At 48.9% G+C, this 22,933-nt stretch overlaps 1 protein-coding gene across 3 annotated transcripts in view; it reads left to right on the top strand.

The window, feature by feature from the left end:
- The window catches only part of pot1 (protection of telomeres 1 homolog), a 316,069-nt gene extending 303,753 nt beyond the window's left edge, over positions 1-12,316 (top strand). For all 3 annotated transcript variants that reach the window (XM_070900596.1, XM_070900598.1, XM_070900597.1), the window contains one exon: positions 11,642-12,316. In XM_070900596.1, the coding sequence (XP_070756697.1) occupies positions 11,642-11,757 (116 nt within the window). In that variant the 3' untranslated portion in view covers positions 11,758-12,316. The remainder of the gene's footprint in view (positions 1-11,641) is intronic.
- The last annotated feature ends 10,617 nt before the right edge of the window (positions 12,317-22,933 follow it).

The raw sequence follows: 22,933 nt of genomic DNA, 5'->3' as shown, positions 1-22,933 counted from the left end.
GTCTCAATTAGCTTTCTGAAAATCCCGGCATGCCCAATGCCCTCAATGAAGAAATCCCGCAACATCTCCCCCCTGCAGGAGTCTGTGAACTTACAGAGGCTGGCCAAGCGGCGAAGGTCTGCAACGAAGTCCGGTATGCTCTGTCCTTCCCGACGTCGGTGTGTATAGAATCGGTGTCGGGCCATGTGTCTACTGCTCACCGGTTTGAGGTGCTTACCGATTAGTTTGCTGAGCTCTTCAAAGGTTTTGTCTGCCGGCTTCTCGGGTGCAAGCAGGTCTTTCATCAGCGTGTACGTCTTAGGTCCACAGCTGGTCAGTAGATGCGCCCTTCGCTTGTCAGCCACTGCATCTCCCAGCCAGTCCTTCGTGACAAAGCTCTGCTGGAGCCTCTCAATGAAATCCTCCCAGTCCTCACCAACACAGTACCGTTCCTCTGTGCTACCAGTGGCCATTCTCGTGAGTCGTTGATTCCCGTTTCTCGTCGCCAAATGTAGTGTCCTTACACACTACTATAAATTCACAAGAGGAACATTCTGCAGACAAGGTCACTCTGTGACCCGAACCTTTATTCACAGGACCAAGAAATGATGACCCTGTGTGGGACCTCCCTTTATATACCTGGATGACCAGATGAGGAGTGTCTCCCACAAGTTCACCCCCTGTGGTCAAGGTGTGGATTTCTTAGGTGTATACAGTATGCAGTGGTGTTACAAGAAGGTTATAGTTACATGAAGGTTACATACATGACAACGAGTATGTGATAATTGGAAATACTACAGTGAGCTTGTCACCATTTTAACAGCTCACTGCTGATTTGCGAAGAGAATTGCCCTTCTCCTTGCCTTCCTTTATCAAATAAAATAGCCACTTGAAACTGCTATCCTCCATAATTTGTCACACCTGCAAATTTTCTATAAAGCAAGTGTCTGGCAAGAAAGGTGATTCCTTTCATCACTATTTAACCTTGATGTAAACCCTTGTGGCTGCTCTCTTTATACCTCCACTATACTGGGTGATGTATCTGTAAAGCATGCACTCCCACATTCTGCCACCAGGCAGCGCATCTCCTGACGTCCCAAGGGATCCCAGGGGGCAAAAACACGAAGGCAGAATATTATCTGAATGGCGGCAGATTAGGAAAAGGGGAGGTGCAACGAGACCTAGGTGTCGTGGTTCATCAGTCATTGAAAGTTGGCATGCAGGTACAAGAGGCGGTGAAGAAGGCAAATGGTATATTGGCCTTCATAGTTAGGGGATTTGAGTATAGGAGCAGGGAGGTCTTACTGCAGTTGTACTGGGCCTTGGTGAGGCCTCACCTGGAATATTGCATTCAGTTTTGGTCTCCTAATCTGAGGAAAGACATTCTTGCTATTGAGGGAGTGCAGCGAAGGTTCACCAGACTAACTCCAGGGATGGCTGGACTGTCATATGAGGAGAGACTGGATCAACTGGGCCTTTACTCACTGGAGTTTAGAAGGATGTGAGGGGATCTCATAGAAACGTATAAGATTCTGACGGGACTGGACAGGTTAAATGCGGTAAGAACGTTCCCGATGTTGGGGAAGTCCAGAACCAGGGGACATAGTCTTAGGACTGAAATGAGGAGAAACTTCTTCACTCAGAGTTGTTAACCTGTGGAATTCCCTGCCACATAGAGTTGTTGATGCCAGTTCATTGGATATATTCAAGAGGGAGTTAGATATGACCCTTATGGCTAAGGGGATCAAGGGGTATGGAGAGAAAGCAGGAAAGGGGTACTGAGGGAATGATCAGCCATGATCTTATTGAATGGCGGTGCAGGCTCGAAGGGCCGAATGGCCTACTCCTGCACCTATTTTCTATGTTTCTATCCCTTGGGAGCACTGTATATAAGCCGGCCCCTAAGGCCTGTTCCTCACTCTGGAGTGTCTTAATAAAGACTGACGTCACTGTTACTTTAACCTCCCTGTGTGCCGTCTCATCTGTGTTAGGAACACAATAACTGGCGACGAGAATACGAATCCAACGGAAAGATGCAGCAAACTGTGGGCATCCTGGAGAAGTTCTCGGAGTGTGAAGACTGGGAAGCCTATGTCGAACGGCTAGACCAGTACTTTGTAGCCAATGAGCTGGACGGAGAAGGAAGCGCTGCAAAAAGGAGAGCGGTCCTCCTCACGGTCTGCGGGGCACCAACCTACAGCCTCATGAAGAATCTTCTGACTCCAGTGAAACCCACAGATAAGTCATATGAGGAGCTGTGTACACTGTTTTGGAAGCATCTTAACCTGAAGGAGAACGTGCTGATGGCGCGGTATCGGTTCTACACGTGCCAGCGATCTGAAGGTCAGGAAGTGGCGAGCTACGTCGCTGAGCTAAGGCGACTTGCAGGACAATGTGAGTTTGATGGCTACCTGGAGCAGATGCTCAGAGACTTTTTTGTACTGGGCATTGGCCACGAGACCATCCTACGAAAAATTTTGACTGTAGAGATACCGACCCTCAGTAAGGCCATTGCGATAGCACAGGCGTTTATGTCCACCAGTGATAACACCAAACAAATCTCTCAGCACACAAGTGCTAGCAATGTTCATAAAATAACTGGAACTGTGTTTGCGAGCAGAAATGTACAGGGCAGAACCCACGAGTCTGCAACTGCTAGCAGGCCTCAGGTGACCCAGATGACTCAGAGTCCCCAACAAAGGATGAATGCAAGGCAATTCACACCTTGGTGTTGTGGAGGCTTCCATTCAGCCTATTCATGCCGCTTCAAAGGGTATGTTTGCAAGAGCTGTGGAACAATGGGGCACCTCCAAGCTCTGCAAAACCTGCTAACCACCACGTGGCAGAGGAAGATCAGTCCATGGTGGATCAAAGCAATTTCGAGCCTCAGAGAGAGGAGGCAGATGCTGAAGTACACTGGGTGCACACATTTTCAACGAAATGTCCACCTATAATGCTAAATGTAAAATTGAATGGCTTACCTGTAGCCATGGAACTGGACACTGGCGCTAGCCAATCCATCATGAGTAAAAAGATGTTTGAGAGACTGTGGTGCAACAAGGCACTCAGACCAGCCCTGAGCCCCATCCACACGAAACTGAGAACGTACACCAAAGAGCTCATCACTGTCCTGGGCAGCGCCATGGTCAAGGGCACGGTGCACGAACAGCCACTCTGGATTGTCCCGGGCAATGGCCCCACATTGCTTGGAAGGTGCTGGCTGGGCAAAATCCGCTGGAACTGGGATGACATCCGAGCGCTATCACATGTCGATGAGGCCTCATTTACCCAGGTTCTTAACAAATTTCCTTCCCTTTTTGAGCCAGGCATTGGAAACTTTTCCGGGGTGAAGGTGCGGATCCACTTGGTCCCAGAGGCACAACCCATTCACCACAGGGCGCGAGCGGTACCTCACATGATGAGGGAGAGAGTGGCAATCGAGCTGAACAGGCTGCAACGCGAGGGCATCATCTCCCCAGTGGAATTCAGCGAGTGCGCCAGCCCGATTGTTTCAGTATTCAAAAGTGATGGCACGGTCAGGATTTGCGCCGATTATAAAGTAAAATTAATCGTTTCTCGCTACAAGACCAATAGCTGCTACCTAAGGCAGACGACCTATTTGTGACGCTGGCAGGAGGCAAGACGTTCACCAAGCTCGACCTGACTTCGGCCTACATGACGCAGGAGCTGGAGGAGTCTTCGAAGGGCCTCACCTGCATCAACACGCACAAGGGACTGTTCATCTACAACAGATGCCCGTTTTGAATTCGGTCGGCTGCAGCGATCTTCCATGGAGAGCTTACTCAAGTTGACAGGACGACATATTGGTCACGGGTCGGGACACCGTCGAGCACCTACAAAACCTGGAGGAGGTCCTCCAGCGACTGGATCACGTAGGGCTGCAGCTGAAGAGGTCGAAATGCATCTTAATGGCAACCAAAGTGGAATTTTTGGGGAGAAAAATCGTGGCGGAGGGCATTCGGCCCACAAATGCCAAGACAGAGGCTATCAGGAACGCGCCCAGGCCACAGAACGTCACAGAGCTGCAGTCGTTCCTGGGACTCCTCAACTATTGTGGTAACTTCCTACCGGGGTTAAGCACCCACTTAGAGCCCCTACATGTGTTATTGTGCAACGGTGAGAACTGGGTATGTGGAAAAAAACAAGTAATTGCTTTTGAGAAAGCCAGAAACATTTTATGCTCCAACAAGCTGCTTGTATTATATAACCTGTGTAAAAGACTTGTGTTAGCATGTGATGCGTCGTCATACGGAGTCGGGTGTGTATTACAACAAGCTAACGTTGCGGAGAAGTTGCAACCTGTCGCCTATGCCTCCAGGAGCTTGTCTAAGGCCGAGAGGGACGACAGCATGATTGAGAAAGAGGCATTAGCGTGTGTGTTCGGAGTAAAGAAAATGCATCAGTACCTGGTTGCGCCATTCCCACGGGGGTGGAAATGTTTCAGCCTGCAAACTTGTCGATGGTGGCGCAGCCCGCAGACTTGTTGATGGTCATGGAAGCGTTTGAAAATGATAAATCACCTGTCACGGCCCGCCAGATTAGGACTTGGACCAGCCAAGATCCTCTGCTGTCCCTAATAAAAAAACTGTGTACTGCATGGGAGCTGGGCTAAATGCAAGAGCTAATCAAGCCGTTTCAGCGGCGAAAGGACGAACTGTCCATTCAGGCAGACTGCCTGTTGTGGGGTAACTGCGTAGTGCTACCCAAAAAGGACAGGGAGACGTTCATCTCAGATCTCCACAACACACACCCGGGTATAGTAATGATGAAAGCGATAGCCAGATCCCACGTGAGGTGGCCCGGAATCGACTCTGACTTAGAGTCCTGTTTACGGCAATGCCGAATGTGTGCTCAGTTGAGCAACGTGCCCAGAGAGGCACCACTAAGTTTGTGGTCCTGGCCCCCCAGACCATGGTCAAGGATCCATGTCGACTATGCGGGCCTGTTTCTCGGTAAAATGTTCCTGGTGGTAGTGGATGCTTTTTCAAAATGGATTGAATGTGAAATAATGTCGGGAAGCACCGCCGCCGCCACCATTGAAAGCCTAAGGGCCATGTTTGCCACCCACGGCCTGCCTGACATACAGGTCAGTGACAACGGGCCATGTTTCACCAGTGCCGAATTTAAAGAATTCATGACCCGCAATGGGATCAAACATGTCACCTTGGCCCCGTTTAAACCAGCCTCCAATGGGCAGGCAGAGCGGGCAGTACAAACCATCAAACAGAGCCTTAAACGAGTCACAGAAGGCTCACTCCAAACCCGCCTGTCCCAAGTACTGCTCAGCTACCGCACGAGACCCCACTCGCTCACAGGGGTGCCCCCGGCTGAGCTACTCATGAAAAGGACACTTAAAACCAGACTCTCGCTGGTCCACCCCAACCTGCATGATCAGGTAGAGAGCAGGCGGCAGCAACAAAATGTAAACAATGGTCACGCCACTGTGTCACGGGAAATTGAATGACCCTATGTACGTGCTAAACTATGGACGTGGTCCCAAGTGGATCGCGGGCACGGTGATAGCTAAGGAAGGGAGTAGGGTGTTTGTAGTCAAACTAGACAATGGACAAATTTGTAGAAAGCATCTGGACCAAACAAGGCTGCGGTTCACAGACTGCCCTGAACAACCCACAGCAGACACCACCTTTATCGAGCCCACAACACACACCCCACACCCAAAGGATCAACAACACCACCCCGGATCAGGAAATCGAACCCATCATGCTCAACAGTCCAGCAAGGCCAGGCTCACCTAGCAGCCCTGCAGGGCCAACAACACGCCAGCCCAGCGAGGGCACAGCCAACACACCAAAACAGACATTTGTACCGAGGCGGTCCACCAGGGAAAGAAAGGCTCCCGACCGCTTCACCTTGTAAATAGTTTTCACTTTGACTTTGGGGGGGAGTGATGTTGTGTATCTGTAAAGCATGCACTCCCATATTCCTCCACCAGGGAGCGCATCCCCTGAAGTCCCAAGGGATCCCAGCATCCCTTGGGAGCACTGTATATAAGCCGGCCCCTAAGGCCTGTTCCTTACTCGAGTGTCTTAATAAAGACTGAGGTCACTGTTATTTTAACCTCCCTGTGTGCAGTCTCATCTGCGTTAGGAACACAATAGGTATAATCTCACACTGGTTATAAGATCAGTTGATTCTTCACCAGTCACTAACTTTTTCCAGACAGGAGAGGAATGAGATGTAAAGGAGGCAGGTTGAGCGTGCCTTAGAACAAACTGACAGAAAATCTGAAGGAACTTATCCAAGGGAAATGGTGTGCGGAAGAATGAGAGCAGATAAAAGATACACAGTGCAGAACAGTGAGCAAATTAGACAGCTGATAAAGCCTGAAGAATTAGAGGGGGGGCTTCCGCTGGTGAATGCAAGAATCAGAAGGCATCGATGTCAGTAAAAATGTAGAGGAAAAGAAATGCTACTTTTTTAATCCTGCCTTTGATAATCATTCGAATCCAGTTACCCTCTCTGAATGAGTCGCAATGTTTCACAGCCGGTCGCCAGGTACTGGGTGTCATGGTAACAGACATCTCCCTTTAGGATGAAAACAATCAGGCAGGGGATGAGCTGCATGTGTCATTTGACCCTTGCTGCAGAAAGACCTTGGCCCAGACTGCCCGAACCACCCTGCTGAGGGCCAGCTCGGAGGGAGGCAGTGAAAGGCAATATAGTAGGAGCATCATTGTTTATACTAGTGTTCATCCCAGCTGGCAGAGGTCTGGGATCAGGTCATCTGCCTATCTTCTTGCCTTGGGCTCGAGTGGAGAATAAGATTATGTGACAAGAATGGTGAGGAAAGGGATAACATGCCTCATGAAATTATTAACATCCGGTTCCTCCAATAACTCGGTATTTTTATGCGAGTCCCATGAGCCAGGAAGAATCCCCAGTCTATGCTGAGTTTGTTTTCTTAGGATGGTGGGAGGACTGCTACAATTGGCCTCAGCTCCCGGGTTAATGAGAAGAAAATGGATCAATATTCCAGCTCCTGTGTCTGGATTTTACAAGAGGATAGAATTGGACTCGTCCGCGAGGTCTCCTGCGATCAAATACAACAACAACAACTTGTATTTATATCGCGCCTTTAACATAGTGAAACGTCCCAAAACGCTTCACAGGAGTATTTTGCGACAAAAAATTTGACACCGAGCCACATAAGAAGAAATTAGGGCAGATGACCAAAAGCTTGATCAAAGAGGTAGGTTTTAATGAGGGTCTTGAAGGAGGAAAGAGAGGCAGCGAGGTTTATGAAGGGAATTCCTGAGCTTAGGGCCTAGGCAACAGAAGGCACGGCCACCAATGGTTGAGCGATTATAATCAGGGATGCTCAAGAGGGCAGAATTAGAGGAACACAGACATCTCTGGTAGGTTGTAGGGCTGAAGGAGATTACAGAGATAGGGAGGGGCGAGGGCCATGGAGGGATTTGAAAGCAAGGATGAGAATTTTGAAATAGCAGTCCATACTCGCATTTAAAGATCACATGTAAATAATGAACGCCTGGACACGGTTCCAGAGGGCGGCAGCACCCCAGGAAGGAGTCAACGTCTGCAGGAAGGAAGGAGAGAATCTGATGAGGAACTGGCATGTGGTGATCTGAAAATGAGAAATCAGCTGTCGATAGTCTGAAAAGTAAAGAGTAGAGCTAAGTGGGAAATCAACTGTGTTACAAAGCATTTACAGCACAGAAACAGGCCATTCAGCCCAACAGGTCCATGTCGGTGTTTATGCTCCACACGAGCCTCCTCCCACCCCTCTTCATCTAACCCCATCATCATATCCTTCTATTCCTTTCTCCTACTTACGGAGTTCCTATTATTATGAATGAGAACACTTTACCTTGATTGGGTGTCCGGGCTCACGTGACTCCAGTTCCAGCTCCGATGCGCATGCAGAAGAGGCCTAAAACCGCAATTGCTGGTGGGTGCCCGAGCAAAAGGTAAGTGCACATCTTTTCTCTTCCCTCCCGCGGGAAGCCCAGAACCGGGATTTCAGGGCCACATTGTTCATTTAAATGATCTCCATTGTAGTGAAGATGTCTTGGGGAATGGCTATGACCCAACATGTCACACATCTTGCCGTCCGCACTCTCAACTGAGTTTTTAACACTTGGTTGTGGATTCACAGAACCTGAGCAACAGTACAATTCAGGCTAATTACACTGGCACTTCTGTGGTGCCATTTCAGATGTATACTATTTCAATTGCAATTGTCAGATCATTAACCATTCTACACAATTACTTCACACTTTGAAAAACGTTTCAAATCATGCTTAATTAAATAATGAAAACTGTCAGTGAAACCTAAACTTTATTCCCAAATCGTCTTTGCAGTAAAAGTCTTGCCTGTCTGGTTTCATCAAGAAGACCAGCATAAACAGCTTGATGCAATTGCTTCATTGTACAGTATGTAATTATAGACAGCAATAGGCAGCGTAACTGGACCCAAAGCCGCAGTGTAGTAATCCAACTCCAGCATTTAAATAATACAGCTCTGTGTCACCCCGAGTGTTTAAGCTGTTGAAAAGTTTATTTTATTTAATGTAATGTAAGTGTTTTTGTATTTGTGTGACAATCTTCTCTGGTGATTTACCAGAGTCATTAAAATAAATAATGGCCAGAGGAATATTATACAAATGTATTAGCCATTCCTTACCCACCCACTCTCCATCCTTCCCTCCTCTCCAACCCTCTCCCCTCTCTCACCCCCTTCTCTCATTTCCAATCACTTGCTCCCCCCTCTCCCACCCACCCCTCCTCTCTCACAACTCCCCTCCTCTCTCACCCCTCCCCTCCTCTCTCACCCCTCCCCTCCCCTCCTCTCTCACCCGTCCCCTCCCCTCCTCCCTCACCCGTCCCCTCCGCTCCTCTCTCACCCCTCCCCTCCTCTCTCACCCCTCCCCGCCCCTCTCACCCCTCCCCTCTCACCCCTCCCCTCCCCTCCTCTCTCACCCCTCCCCTCTCACCGCTCCCCTCCCCTCCCCTCTCACCCCTCCCCTCCCCTCTCACTCCTCCCCTCCCCTCCCCTCTCACCCCTCCCCTCCCCTCCTCTCTCACCCCTCCCCTCCCCTCCACTCTCACTCCTCCCCTCCCCTCCACTCTCACCCCTCCCCTCCCCGCCCCTCTCACCCCTCCCCTCTCACCCCTCCCCTCTCACCCCTCCCCTCTCACCCCTCCCCTCTCACCCCTCCCCTCCCCTCTCACCGCTCCCCTCCCCTCCCCTCTCACCCCTCCCCTCCCCTCTCACTCCTCCCCTCCCCGCCCCTCTCACCCCTCCCCTCCCCGCCCCTCTCACCCCTCCCCTCCCCGCCCCTCTCACCCCTCCCCTCCTCTCTCACCCCTCCCCTCTCACCCCTCCCCTCCCTTCCTCTCTCACCCATCCCCTCCTCTCTCACCCCACCCCTCCCCTCTCACCCCTCCCCTCCCCTCCTCTCTCACCCCTCCCCTCCCCTCCTCTCTCACCCCTCCCCTCCCCTCCCCTCCCCTCCTCTCTCACCCCTCCCCTCCTCTCTCACCTCTCCCCTCCCCTCCTCTCTCACCCCTCCCCTCCCCTCCTCTCTCACCCCAACCCTCCCCTCCCCTCCTCTGTCACCCCTCCCCTCCCCTCCTCTCTCACCCCTCCCCTCCTCTCTCACCCCTCCCCTCCCCTCCTCTCTCACACCTCCCCTCCCCTCTCACACCTCCCCTCCCCTCTCACACCTCCCCTCCCCTCCTCTCACTCACCCTCCTCTCACTCACCCTCCTCTCACTCACCCTCTTCTCACTCACCCTCTTCTCACTCACCCTCTTCTCACTCACCCTCTTCTCACTCACCCTCTTCTCACTCACCGTCTTCTCACTCACCCTCCACTCACTCACACTCCACTCACTCACCCTCCACTCACTCTCCCTCCCCTCATCTCTCTCTCCCTTCCTCTCCCACCTCTCCTCTCTCACCCTTCCCCTTCCCTCCTCTCTCACCCCTCCCCTCCTCTCTCACCTCTCCCCTCTCACCTCTCTCACCCTCCCCTCCTCTCACTCTCCCTCGCCTACTCTCACCCTGCCCTCCTCACTCACTCTCCTCTCACACTTTCCCTCCCCTCCTCTCACCTTCCCTCTTCTCCTCTAACCCTCCCCTCCCCTCCTCTCTCATCCCTCCCCTCTCACCCCTCCTCTCCTCTCACTCCTCCCCTCCTCTCTCACCCCTCCCCTCCTCTCTCACCCCTCCCCTCCCCTCCTCTCTCACCCCTCCCCTCCTTTCTCACCCCTCCCTCCTCTCCTCTCACTCCTCCCCTCTCACTCCTCCCCTCTCACTCCTCCCCTCCTCTCCTCTCACTCCTCCTCTCCTCTCACTCCTCCCCTCCTCTCCTCTCACTCCTCCCCTCCTCTCCTCTCACTCCTCCCCTCCTCTCCTCTCACTCCTCCCCTCCTCTCCTCTCACTCTCCCTCGCCTCCTCTCACCCTCCCCTCCTCTCACTCACCCTCCTCTCACTCTCACTCCCCTCATCTCACTCCCCTCATCTCACTCTCCCCTCCTCTCACTCTCCCTCCACTCCTCTCACTCTCCCTCCCCTCATCTCACTCTCCCCTCATCTCACTCTCCCCTCATCTCACTCTCCCCTCATCTCACTCTCCCCTCATCTCACTCTCCCCTCATCTCACTCTCCCTTCATCTCACTCTCCCTTCATCTCACTCTCCCCTCATCTCACTCTCCCCTCATCTCACTCTCCCCTCATCTCACTCTCCCCTCATCTCACTCTCCCCTCATCTCACTCTCCCCTCATCTCACTCTCCCCTCATCTCACTCTCCCCTCATCTCACTCTCCCCTCATCTCACCCTCCTCTCATCTCACTCTCCCTCCCCTCATCTCACTCTCCCTCCCCTTATCTCACTCTCCCCTCCTCTCACCCTCTCCTCCTCCTCTCCTCTCACACCCTCCCCTCCTCTCAACCTCCTCTCACTCTCCTTCCCCTCCTCTCACTCTCCCTCCCTCCCCTCCTTTCACTCTCCCTCCCCTCCCCTCCTCTCTCACCGCTCCCCTCCCCTCTCCTCCTCTCTCACCCTCCCCTCCTCTCACCATGCCCTCCTCACTCACTCTCCTCTCACACTTCCCTCCCCTCCTGTCACTCACCCTCATCTCACTCTCCCCTCCTCTCACTCCCCTCATCTCACTCTCCCTTCCTCTCACTCTCCCTCCCCTCCTCTCACTCTCCCTCCCCTCCTCTCATTCACCCTCCCCTCCTCTCACACTTCACCTCCCCTCCTCTCACACTTCACCTCCCCTCCTCTCACACTCCCTCCCCTCCTCTCACACTTCCTCCCCTCCTCTCACACTTCCTCCCCTCCTCTCACACTCCCCCTCCCCTCCTCTCACACTCCCCCTCCCCTCCACTCTTCACCCTCCCCTCCCCCCTTCTCACTCCCCTCCTCTCTCACTCCTATCCCTATCCTTCTCCTCCTTGCCTGTTCCCTCCTCTCCTTACCTGAAGAAGAAAAGATACTTCTGGAAATTAAAGGCCAGAATTGGAAAAATTCTGATTTCTGATTGGTAAGCAAGAAAACTGAGTCCTGTCCTCCTAATATGTTGGTACGGGCGTTCTATGAAATGTGTTTTGAGCATACTGAAGGTTTCTGTTACCCTGTGCCCACAGATGGTTGCCCCTGGCTGGAATGCTGCATCAAGTCCTATTATGTCAAAGAAGGTTCAGAGCAGAAGATATGCTACCAAGTATTCGATACCGTTATTGCAGGAGCCGAGGGCATTTAACATTTCACGTCAATGACAATAACTCAACTTTACCAAGAATGAGTCTCCTCATATTTCACATTTTTTGTTAATGAACGAAAGACAATTTTTTGAAAAACACAAGTATAAAACTTCGGGTGGAATATTCAGTCCAAGTTCCATATCTGTAACAAGATTCAGGAATGAAAACCAAACACTCATTCTTCTGTGAAGAAACAGGCTACAACACTGTGGCTGTGTACCATCTCCAGAACACTGCTGGTACATAGAGTTAGCATGTCCTTGTGGTTGGGTCTTTTTCACTGTTAAGTGCATTATTATTCACCATCAGTATCGTTGAAATGTATTTTTTTATGGAATGCCTAAAGACAAGGAGATAATGAAAGAAGGTTACTGCTTATCATAAAGCTCAATTATATTTGTTGCATTTAAGCATTATAAAGTAGCTGCATTGCTGTTTAGCTAAGTAAATACTTCATGTTCAATTTAGACAAATGTTACTCAATTTGTTATTAATCATAATTGGTTATGTTTTTTCTCATAAAATGCTTTGAACTTTCTCCCTTTACATCCTATTATTAGCACCTGTATTGTTATTTTCTCTTTACTTGTAACTATCATTTACTGATATATTTTGTGTTGGATTCTTTAGTTTATAAAGATTGCCTCGTGTTCATTTTTGGCTACATTAAAGTGCATTCAAAAATAATTATCTGATCAGTGCTTTTATATTTTTCTGTCATTAATTCCTTTGTGAACTTATATGGTTAACAGAGATTCACACATTTCAAGCAACCTACTCTGAAGTGAAACGGTGAAATCTATAGCATTTTCTATCAGTGGATATGTTAACAACGTGGTAAGCTTTTGAATTTCTTTAGAAGGTAGGTTACCTTGGCAACACAATGATGAACCATAGTAACTTTAGGCGGCACCATGGGCTGTACTGTATGTAGAGCTGTGTTACTGTAAACAGAGCTGTTACTGTATATTCGAGCTGTGTTACTATATATTAGAGCTGTGTTACTGTATCATATAGTCATGTGTTAGAGTACTATATACTGTGCGGCCCCCGGCCTGCGAGCACCATTGGAGCAGGCCAGGGAGCGGAAGGAGCAGTGTGGTGGCATACCACTCCAGGGAGCAACACGTGCTGGAGCAGGAGAGCAACGGCAGCGAAGAGTGACGTCATCAAGATCCAGGTTGGTGATTGGAGCGTGGGCAGGTACTGCAAGAGCGGCGAGGTTGGGGCGAAGGAGCGGCAATAGATTGTAGTGGGACGTGATCGGGGCCCAGGAGAGGCATGAGTTCGGGGCCTAGGAGAGGCATGAGTTCGGGACCTAGAAGAGGCATGGGCCCAGGGGCAGCATGGGCCAGCCCACACTGCGATATGTGTGCGCACTAGGTCCGTGCAGCAGAGCAGGTCTCCAGTCGTCTTGGTTCATCCTTGCTACTAGACCAAGACCTAGCTCTGTCAAGCCCATGTGGTGGTTGGTGTGCAACGGTCACCACACATTAAAAAAATCCAAGCACAGGCATCTTCAACCCTTCAAGATTTAGTTCGGACCTGGAATTTTAGGTTCATCATTGAAACACCTGTGAATTTTTGACGTGGAAGCAAGTCATCCTTGATTCGAGGGACTGCCTATGATGATGACTATATATAGAGCTGTGTTACTGTATCATATAGTCTTATGTTAAGAGTACCATATATAGAGCTGTGTGTTATAGCATCATATTAAGAGTATTATATCGACTGGCTCATTAATCTAGAAATATGATTCTTGCTTAGGAAATGTCACTGATTAAAATGTGAGAGCTTGCATATTCAAATCTAGAATGAGCCTACATTTCCAGCATTTTGGGTTACAATAGCCAACAGTACATTACAACAGTACATTACAACAGTTACATTACAACGGTGACTACACTCCAAAAGTACTCCATAGGCTGTAAAGCGCTTTGAGACGTCCAGTGGTCGTGAAAGGCGCTATATTTTTTCTTTCTTAGCTACCGTGTACCATTTGTCCTTGACCCCATGAGTGCTGCCGGAGCCAGCCTCCCTCAAAGCCTTTTTGGGCCCTAGATCCAGCCAAGTGTTCCCAGAACTCTCAAAGCCCATCGTCCACAATTACTCTCAAGTCTAGCTGTCGCAGACTGCAGCCCTTCCACCTGTTTTCAGCCATGTTCTAATCCCAATCTGTTGCGTCTCCAAGCCATAGTTTGCCCCAATCACTTTTGTCCTGACTCAGTCCCACCATTTCTGTGAACTGCTCATATTGTAGCATATTTCCGACAGCTTTCACCCCAGCCCTTCGTCGAACCTGGTGTACATTGCTTCCCATTTCTCTCTGCATATCCTAAAGCTGAAAAAGATAGACATTGCGATATCAGTAAAGGAACATGTGTAAGAGCCATACAGAAACGTTACATGCATCCATTAGAGAGGGGGGAATAAAGGACTTACAGAAAGTATAATATAGAAACTCTGAGACAGTCAGTGATATAAACATCAAAGAAACATATGTGACAACTATAAAGAGAATGATTGATATATATATATATATATATATATATAGAGAGAGAGAGAAAGTGACTGGAAAAGAAGGGGAGAGGGGAAAGAAGCAGAATTACTTTTGAAGTGAAGGCACTGTTATATAGGGAAACACAGCAGTCAAAAATATCGGCCAGGACACTTGCGGAACTACCCTACTCTTTTGAATAGTGCCATTGGATCTTTTACATTCACCTGAGAAGGCAGATTTTGGGGTTGGTTTAATATTTAATCTCTGGAGTGGGGCTTGAACTCGTGACCTTATAGGCTAGTCTTTCCTCTTCAGTTTCGGCGGTACAGCTCTTTTTCGGCGGAAAACCACCCGGCGAAAGTTTCCTCTTCATTTTTTAAAGAGTTCCGCCGACATTTTCAAAATACCACTGGGGAGCGGACCGCCCACATGCATCTGCGTGCATCACCAAGAACACCGCCACAGTCTAAGTTTTGCCTCAACGGTGACCCATACGTAAGATCGAAAAAAATCGCCCACGAAAAGCTGCCAGAAACAGAGTGATAGGCAAGTACCCTGCAAAGAAAGGTAAGTTAAAGGTTTTTTTATAATTATTTTAAAATTCTTTCATGATGATTAAGTTAAAAAGGATCTTGAGAATGTTTTCTAAATTTTTATATTTTTGTTTCATTGAAAAAATATTTTTTCAGTTTTCCCCCCTCCCTAGGCCCAGCCGCAGTCTCGGTCTAAATTTTGAGTACTTGCCGTACGTTCTTCCAAGTTTCGCGTTTAACCGCCGAGAATCTACGTGTAAGATCCATTTTCTCGCCGGGCAGTATTTTTTCCCTTTTTTTATGGAATTTTTCACCAACATTATTTGAAGAATCTTAGCGGTCTTTTTGGGCGGCAATCTGGCGGTTGGGGCTTTAGGGAAGGTCTAGCCCTAGGACTCAGAGATGACAGTGCTACCACTATGCCAGAGCTGACACCTTTGCCTATAAAGGGTAATTTTTATTTGCAAGCTAGCACACTCACAGCATGGTAAAGGGCAAACATTTTGGATCACAAGAGTCTCGCTCTGTTTATGGAAATGGCCTTTCTGTCTTCAGCACTGCAACAGCTTTGAAGAAAGCCCAAATAGCTGTCATTGACTCAAACATCCAAATTTAGTGATAGGTTAACTATGGGCTCACTTGATTCTGTACATTATGCTTGCTAAAATGTGCAAAGAATGGCAACAGTAATCCTCAGCAAGATTATGGACAAGCTGTTGGGTAGCGTGACATTATCGATGAGCACTGATTACAGTTCAGCTGATTTACATTCATTATCCCAGTCTCTGTGCCAAATGGAGTGCAACTGTTGTGGGGAATATGAGACAAGCCATCACTATTGAAAACAGCCTGGGCTGATCTTTCAGAAATATCTTCGACCCACCATTCCTCATCAAGGAGTCTGTACGCTTGCTAACAAATCTGCTCTCTCCAAAGCACATATCTAGTTAAAATAAGTCAGCTATGCCACAGGGATATTACCTTAGCCTTACTAGTAGCCCTACACATCCCCCCCCTCCCCCCAAAAAAAAATCTACTACTGAAATTACTTGGCAAATCTTGACAGTGTCCAGGCCAACTCAGCCCTTATCCCAAAAAAACATCAATGTCAAATAGTTTGACTTGAGTGGTTTGTTCATGTCTCAAGTGTTACACTAATCATCTTGCAGTCGAGTGTTTAAAATACTCTTCCTACATATCTTGAAGCCCCGTTCCACATCAGCAAAGACCGGCAGGCTTTCCCATCGGGTGTTCGTTGGACAGGGTGTTACTTGCACTTGTCCAATTCTGAATGTGCAGAATCTTCATGATTTTGTGGAGTCAATTTCATTTACACATTTAGTAAAGATAAGTGGTCATATATGAGGATAATAATTGTGGTAGCAATGAGAAAGGCTGCAAATGTTTATAATGTATATTTCAACCTTTGCAAAACTTGTTTGGATTAGAAAAACGCAATGTCTGGTGCAATAAATGTGGAGGCAGGAACCTGAGTCTGGCAAAAGTGTGATTCATTATTCCAACCCATTATTTGATAGCTGCTGATGGTGGGGTGGTACACAATGAGGAGGGAGCAAGAAATATGTACAGTATGAATTGTGTGCAATGTTGGTCTCCTTACCCAAGGAAGGATGTACAGTACTTGTCTTAGAAGGAATGCAAGAAGGTTCACCAGACTGATTCCTGGGATGGGGGAATTGTCCTATCAGGAGAGATGAATAGACTAGGCCTATATTTCTTCATCTCATTGAAATGTATAAAATTCTTAAGGGGCTTAACAGGGTAGATGCTGGGAAGATGTTTCCCCTGGCTGGGAAGTCTAGAACTAGGGGTTGCAATCTCAGAATAAGGAGTTGGCCATTTCAGACTGAGATGAGGAGAAACTTCTTCACTCAAGGGGTTGCAAATCTTCGGAATTCTCTACCTGAGAGGGCTGTGAATGCTCAGTTGTTGAATATATTCAAGACAGAGATTGATAGATTTTTGGATAATATGGGATACGGGGATAGTGCGGGAAGGTGGAGTTGAGGTAGAAGATCAACCATGATCTTGTTGAATGGTGGAGCAGGCTCGAAGGGCTGAATGGCCTACTCCTGCTCCTAATTCTCATGTTTTTATATAGTCCCTGCTTTTCATTCCTGGGCACTGTCTCCATAGGACAGAATTGCACAATGACTGGAAGTAGGCCAGAGCAAGAGGACTAGAAGGTGCAGCCAATGGTTCATGATAGCTTCAGATATTTTTGTGGCCATTGGCACAGCTCCGCATCTTATTGTCTGCTGACCTGGAGCCTGTAGTGATGGTTCTTCATGGTCTGGAGACCAGGCACTGCTGGATGGGCCTAGTTGCCTATGGTGAGATGTTGGCCACGAGCTCAGCGCTGAGTAGCGGCCTTGATGATAGGTGGTCCGAAGCTTGGTTGGGGTCAGCCATTGAGAGGGTCAGCTGTTCGCTGAAGTTCAGTGTGGGAGGTCAGGGTGATCACAGCCATGGTACTCATCACGTGCTGGAGGAGGAGAGCATCACGTGCTGGAGGAGGAGAGCACCACGTGCTGGCCAACAGCCATGATGTGTGAGGATTCTTCATCGCAGTCAAGGCCACCTACGGTCCAAACATTCAAGGCCCCACCCCACCGCTGGCCAAGATTGGGGAAACACTCATCAAGCACACCGAGGCAGTCAGGGCTCGCTGGAAGGAGCATTTAGAAGATCTCCTCAATAGAGACTTTGCCTTTGACTCAAGTGTTCTCGATTCCATTCTGCAGCATGCTATCCGCCACCACCTCAGTAAAACCCCAACACTGCATGAGGTAGGAAAAATCATAAGACAGCTCAAGAACAACAAGGCTACAGGAGCAGATGGAATCCCTGCTGAGGCACTGAAGTATGGCGGAGAGGCACTGTTGGCGCGAATACATGACCTCATCTCTCTCATCTGGAGGGAGGAGAGCATGCCAGGAGATCTCAGAGATGCAGTAACCATGACCATCTTTAAAAAAGAGGACAAGTCTGACTGCGGCAACTACAGAGGAATCTCCCTGCTATCAGCCACTGGGAAAGTCATCGCTAGAGTCCTCCTCAACCGTCTTCTCCGAGACTGAGGAGCTCCTCCCGGACTCACAGCGTGGATTTCGTCCACTATGGGGCACAACGGACATGATTTTTACAACGTGACAGCTGCAGGAAAAATGTAGGGAACAGCACCAGCCCTTATACATGGACGCCTTCGACCTTCCAAAGGCTTTTGACACTGTCAACCGCGAGGGTCTATGGAGCGTCCTTCTCCGTTTTGGATGCCCCCAAAAGTTCATCACCATCCTCCGCCTGCTCCACAACGACCTGCAGGCCATGATCCTTACCAACAGATCCATTACAGACACAATCCGGGCCGGGGTCAAACAGGGCTGTGACATCGCCCTAACCCTCTTCTCAATCTTCCTCACTGCCATGCGCCAACTCACAGTCAACAAGCTCCCCGCTGGAGTGGAACTAAACTACAGAACCAGTGGAAACCTGTTCAACCTTTGTCGACTCCAGGCCAAGTGCAAGACCACCCCAACCTCTGACGTCGAGCTACAGTACGCGGACGACACCTGCGTCTGTGTACATACAGAGGCTGATCTCCAAGTCATAGTCAACGTTTTTACTGAGGCGTACGAAAGCATGGGCCTTACGCTAAACGTCCGTAAGACAAAGGTCCTCCACTAGCCTGTCCTCGCCGCACAGCACTCCCTGTCCCCCCCCCCCCCCCCCCCCCCCCCAGTCATCAAGATCCACGGCGCTGCCTTGGACAACGTGGACCATTTCCCATACCTTGGGAGCCTCTTATCAACAAGAACAGACATTGACGACAAGATTCAGCACCGCCTCCAGTGCGCCAGCACAGCCTTCGGCCGCCTGAGGAAAAGAGTGTTTGAAGACCAGGTCCTCAAATCAACCACCAAGCTCATGGTCTACCGGGCTGTAGTAATACCCGCCCGCCCTCCTGTATGGCTCAGAGACATGGACCATGTACAGTAGACACCTCAAGTCGCTGGAGAAATACCACCAACGATGTCTCCGCAAGATCCTACAAATCCCCTGGGAGGACAGACACACCAACATTAGTGTCCTCGACCAGGCCAACATCCCCAGCATTGAAGCACTGACCACACTTGGATCAGCTCCACTAGGCAGGCCACATCGTTCGCATGCCAGACACGAGGTTTCTAAAGCAAGTGCTCTACTCGGAACTTCTTCACGGCAAGTGAGCCAAAGGTGGGCAGAGGAAACGTTACAAGGACACCGTCAAAACCTCCCTTATAAAGTGCAACATCCCCACTGACACCTGGGAGTCCCTGGCCAAAGACCGCCCTAAGTGGAGGAAGTGCATCAGGGAGGGCACTGAGCACCTCGAGTCTCATCGCCGGGAGCATGCAGAAATCAAGCGCAGGCAGTGGAAAGAGCGTGCGGCAAACCAGTCCCACCCACCCTTTTCCCTAAATGACTATCTGCCCCACCTGTGACGGAGACTGTGGTTCTCGTATTGGACTGTTCAGCCACCTTAAGGACGCATTTTTAGAGTGGAAGCAAGTCTTCCTCAATTTCGAGGGACTGCCTACGATGATGATCTTCACGGTCATTGTCAGGTTGGTGCTTGTCTGCCTGTAAATGTGGGCGGGAAGTGGCGCAGCCTGACCTGCCTGTCTTCCTCCATTTCTCCCACTAAACAAAAGGGGGAATTCCCTTCGGGAAACCCATCGTCCCAGTATTGTGAAAATAACCAAATTAAATGGAAATGCCAGAATACTTGCACTTCATACTCAAATCTTTGACGGTGGCAGGACAAGTTGAGAAGGTTGTTCAAAAAGCATACGGAATCCTTGGCTTTATAAACAGGCATAGACTACAAAAGCACAAAAGTTATGCTAAACTTTTATAAATCATCAGTTAAGCCTCAGCTGGAGATTTGTGTTGCATTCTGGGCACTGCATTTTAGGAAGGATGCGAAAGGCTCAGAGAGGGCACGGTAGCATCACGGTTATGTTACTAGACTAATGATCAGGAGACTTGAGTTCAGATTCCACCATGGCAGCTGGGGAAATTAAATTCAGTTAATTAAATAAATCTGGAATAAAAAGCGTCAGTAATGGTGACCATGAAACTACCGGGTTGTCATAAAAACCCATCTGGTTCACTAATGTCCTTTAGGGAAGGAAATATGCCGTCTTGCCGACATGTGACTCCAGACCCACTGCAATTAGTTGACTCTTAACTGCCCTCCGAAATGGTCTAGCAAGCCACACAGTTGTACCAAACGCCTCCTTCATTGTCACTGCATTAAAATCCTGGCACTCCCTCCCAAACAGCATTGTGGGAGTGCCTTCACCTCACAGACTGCAGCAGTTCAAGAAGGCAGCTCACCACCACCTTCTCAAGGGCAATTAGGGATAGGCAATAAATGCTGGCCTTGCCACACCCTGAGAACTAATATTTTTTTTAAAAACAGGTGATTTACTAGATTAGCAGAAATAAGAGACTTCAGTTATGTAGAGAGGCTAAAAAAAGTTGGAATTGTTCTCTTTACAGCAGAGAAGGTTAGGGGTAGATTTAATAGAGGTGTTCAAAATTATAAAGAATTTTGATCGAATAGATCGGGAAAAAATGTTTCCACCGGCAGGAGATTCAATAACCAGAGGACACAGATTACCGATAATTGGTCAGAGTATCAGGGGGAGATTTTTTTTTAACACAGCAAGTTTTTATGACCTGGAATGCACTGCCTGAAGCGGCGTTGGGACCAGATTCAATAGTAAAACTTTCAAAAGGGAATTAAATAAATACTTGAAAAGGAAGAAAATGCATGGCAATGGGGAAAGAGCAGGGGAGTGGGACTAATTGGATAGCTCTTTCAAGGAGGCGGCACTGGCACAATAGGCCAAATGGCCTCCTGTGCTGTAAGATTCTATGGGCAAGTCATTCTTATACTTACCGCCACCTGTTAGTTATTCTCAAAAATGTTATGTCTGTAATGTACTTATGAATGACTCTATGAAGCAATGTGTTGTACTCAAACTGTAGTGACCTTGGTCCTTTATTCGTAACTCCAGAGTGAGGCAGCCGCATGGTGGCTACCCTTTTATACAGCCCCTGCCACCAGGGCAGGAAAGATCAGGCTCCACCAAAAAAAATGGTGATTGCCACTCTTGCATGGTCCTCACGGTGGCTGCCATATTTGTTAGAATCTTTGTGCTGCCAGTGTCCGATTTTTTTAAAAATGGCGGCGTGGTGACTTGCAACACCGACTTAACATCACCTCTGCGAACTTCGACCTTAGTGCTCAATTCAACGCTGGGTCCTAAGCACGCCTGGTTAACCTCGTGTGCAAGCAGGCTGATGGGCGATATCTACTGCTGATAAAGGGACACATTCATCAATCAGGTAAGTTTGAATGCAAGGATTTGGCCTTGTTTTTTTTGATCTTATTGAAGTGGTGGCTTGCTGCAATATATGTGAATAGTTTTTTTTTTAAGTGTTTTTGGAGTGCAAGGGCTCGGATCATAAATGAACGGCTTTGAATAGACAAAACATGTTGCGAATACTCAGCAGATCACGCAACATCCGTGGAGTTCACGTCTCAGGTTGACATACTTACTGACCAACTGAGTAGTTGCAGCATCTTATGCTGTCATTTTACATTTACAGCATCTGCTTGCAGAGGGGAGAGCAAGGCGCAGAAGAGGAGGAATCAGACAGAAGGATGCGTTCCAGACAGCCCCTTTGTTGCCGGGATATCCGGGATGGAATCATTCACCTGCGGTCCCATTGGCTTGGCTGGCTACCTCTTCTTGTTAACCCACTGACTGGGCAGGCTGCATTTCTTTGGTCTGTGAAATGAGAGAGACACAAGGGTGGCGTTGTGCTGATGGGAGGGCAGGAAACCTAGCGGTGCATGCCAGATGGAGGATAACGTACAAGGATACACGCATCTTATATCCTTTAAGCCCCGCCGCTGACCAAGGGCTCAGCCATCCCCCGACCAAGAATGGCCAGCACTGTCTCCTCCAAGGGGGTGAGGTGATGCTAGGAATGGTAGATGTGCCTCACCATTGGTGCAGATTGTTGGTCGGTGAGTGATTGGCAGTCATGCATTGAGCAGGGTGTCAGGCTAGTGGTACAGTTGGTAGATGATGGCTTTTGAAGATGCATTCACTGACCTTGGCCACTGGAGCCAGGTCGTGGGGGTGGCACTGCTGGCAGTGACAGCCTTGGTAATGTACTCCCACATTGTTTTTCCTGGAGGGCCTCCTGACCCCTGTGGGTAGAAGGCCAGTCGTAATATTGATCTCCTGCACAAAACTGGAGTGTTGCGGCGAGACTCTGGGCGCCCCTTCCCTGGCTTGCTGAGCCATTTGTGTTGGTGCTGAGGCCCATTTGTTCAGTTTAGGAAGGTAATTCAGCTTTAAGAGCTGAATAATCACATTTTTAACTTCTTTTAAATATTGAATATTTGTAAAAGGGCTGAAAATACATTGATTCACTGCATTTTATTTCATCTTTCTTCAATGTGCGTGACCCCTTTGCTCCTCACTGCCCACAATGCATTGCCCGCAGACGCTCGGGGAAGCAGCAACACCGCACCAGGACTACAAATTGGTCCCAGTTCCCTAGGACGGCATTGCACCTAGGGTTAGCACTGTGCCACCTACCTCCATGCCCCCCCCACACCAATTTAGGTCCATTAGTGCTGCGGCCGTAAACGGCAGCGGCAGCAACCGCTTTGAAGACAATCACCAATTTTTCTTCCTATGTTTCTACTTGGCACAAAACATCCTGACCAACAAAGTGGAAACAGGAAAAACAAGGCAAAGAAGGAGAAAACTTTGAAGTAGACCCAAAACACACTCCAAATCTTACTATAGGGCTTCTTAAATGACTGCTATAAACAGTATATGGATGAGTAGATGACAGAACACTATACTGATCTAAATATTGGGAAGTTCCAAGGGCTGATTTTAATAAGTGACTGCACACTGGCAGGCACATCTGGCAGTGGTAAAAACCCTATCCTGAATATTGAATAGGGGTACTAACTGACTGGAAACCTGGTATTACAGATCTCGGCCTGTTTGTGGATGAGCCTATTGTACATCCACTTGG

The sequence above is a fragment of the Pristiophorus japonicus genome, chromosome 15, assembly GCF_044704955.1.
Source record: "Pristiophorus japonicus isolate sPriJap1 chromosome 15, sPriJap1.hap1, whole genome shotgun sequence".
NCBI lineage: Eukaryota > Metazoa > Chordata > Chondrichthyes > Pristiophoridae > Pristiophorus > Pristiophorus japonicus.
The sequence above is the reverse complement of the archived record's forward strand: the minus strand, read 5'-3'. Positions and strand labels throughout refer to the sequence as shown.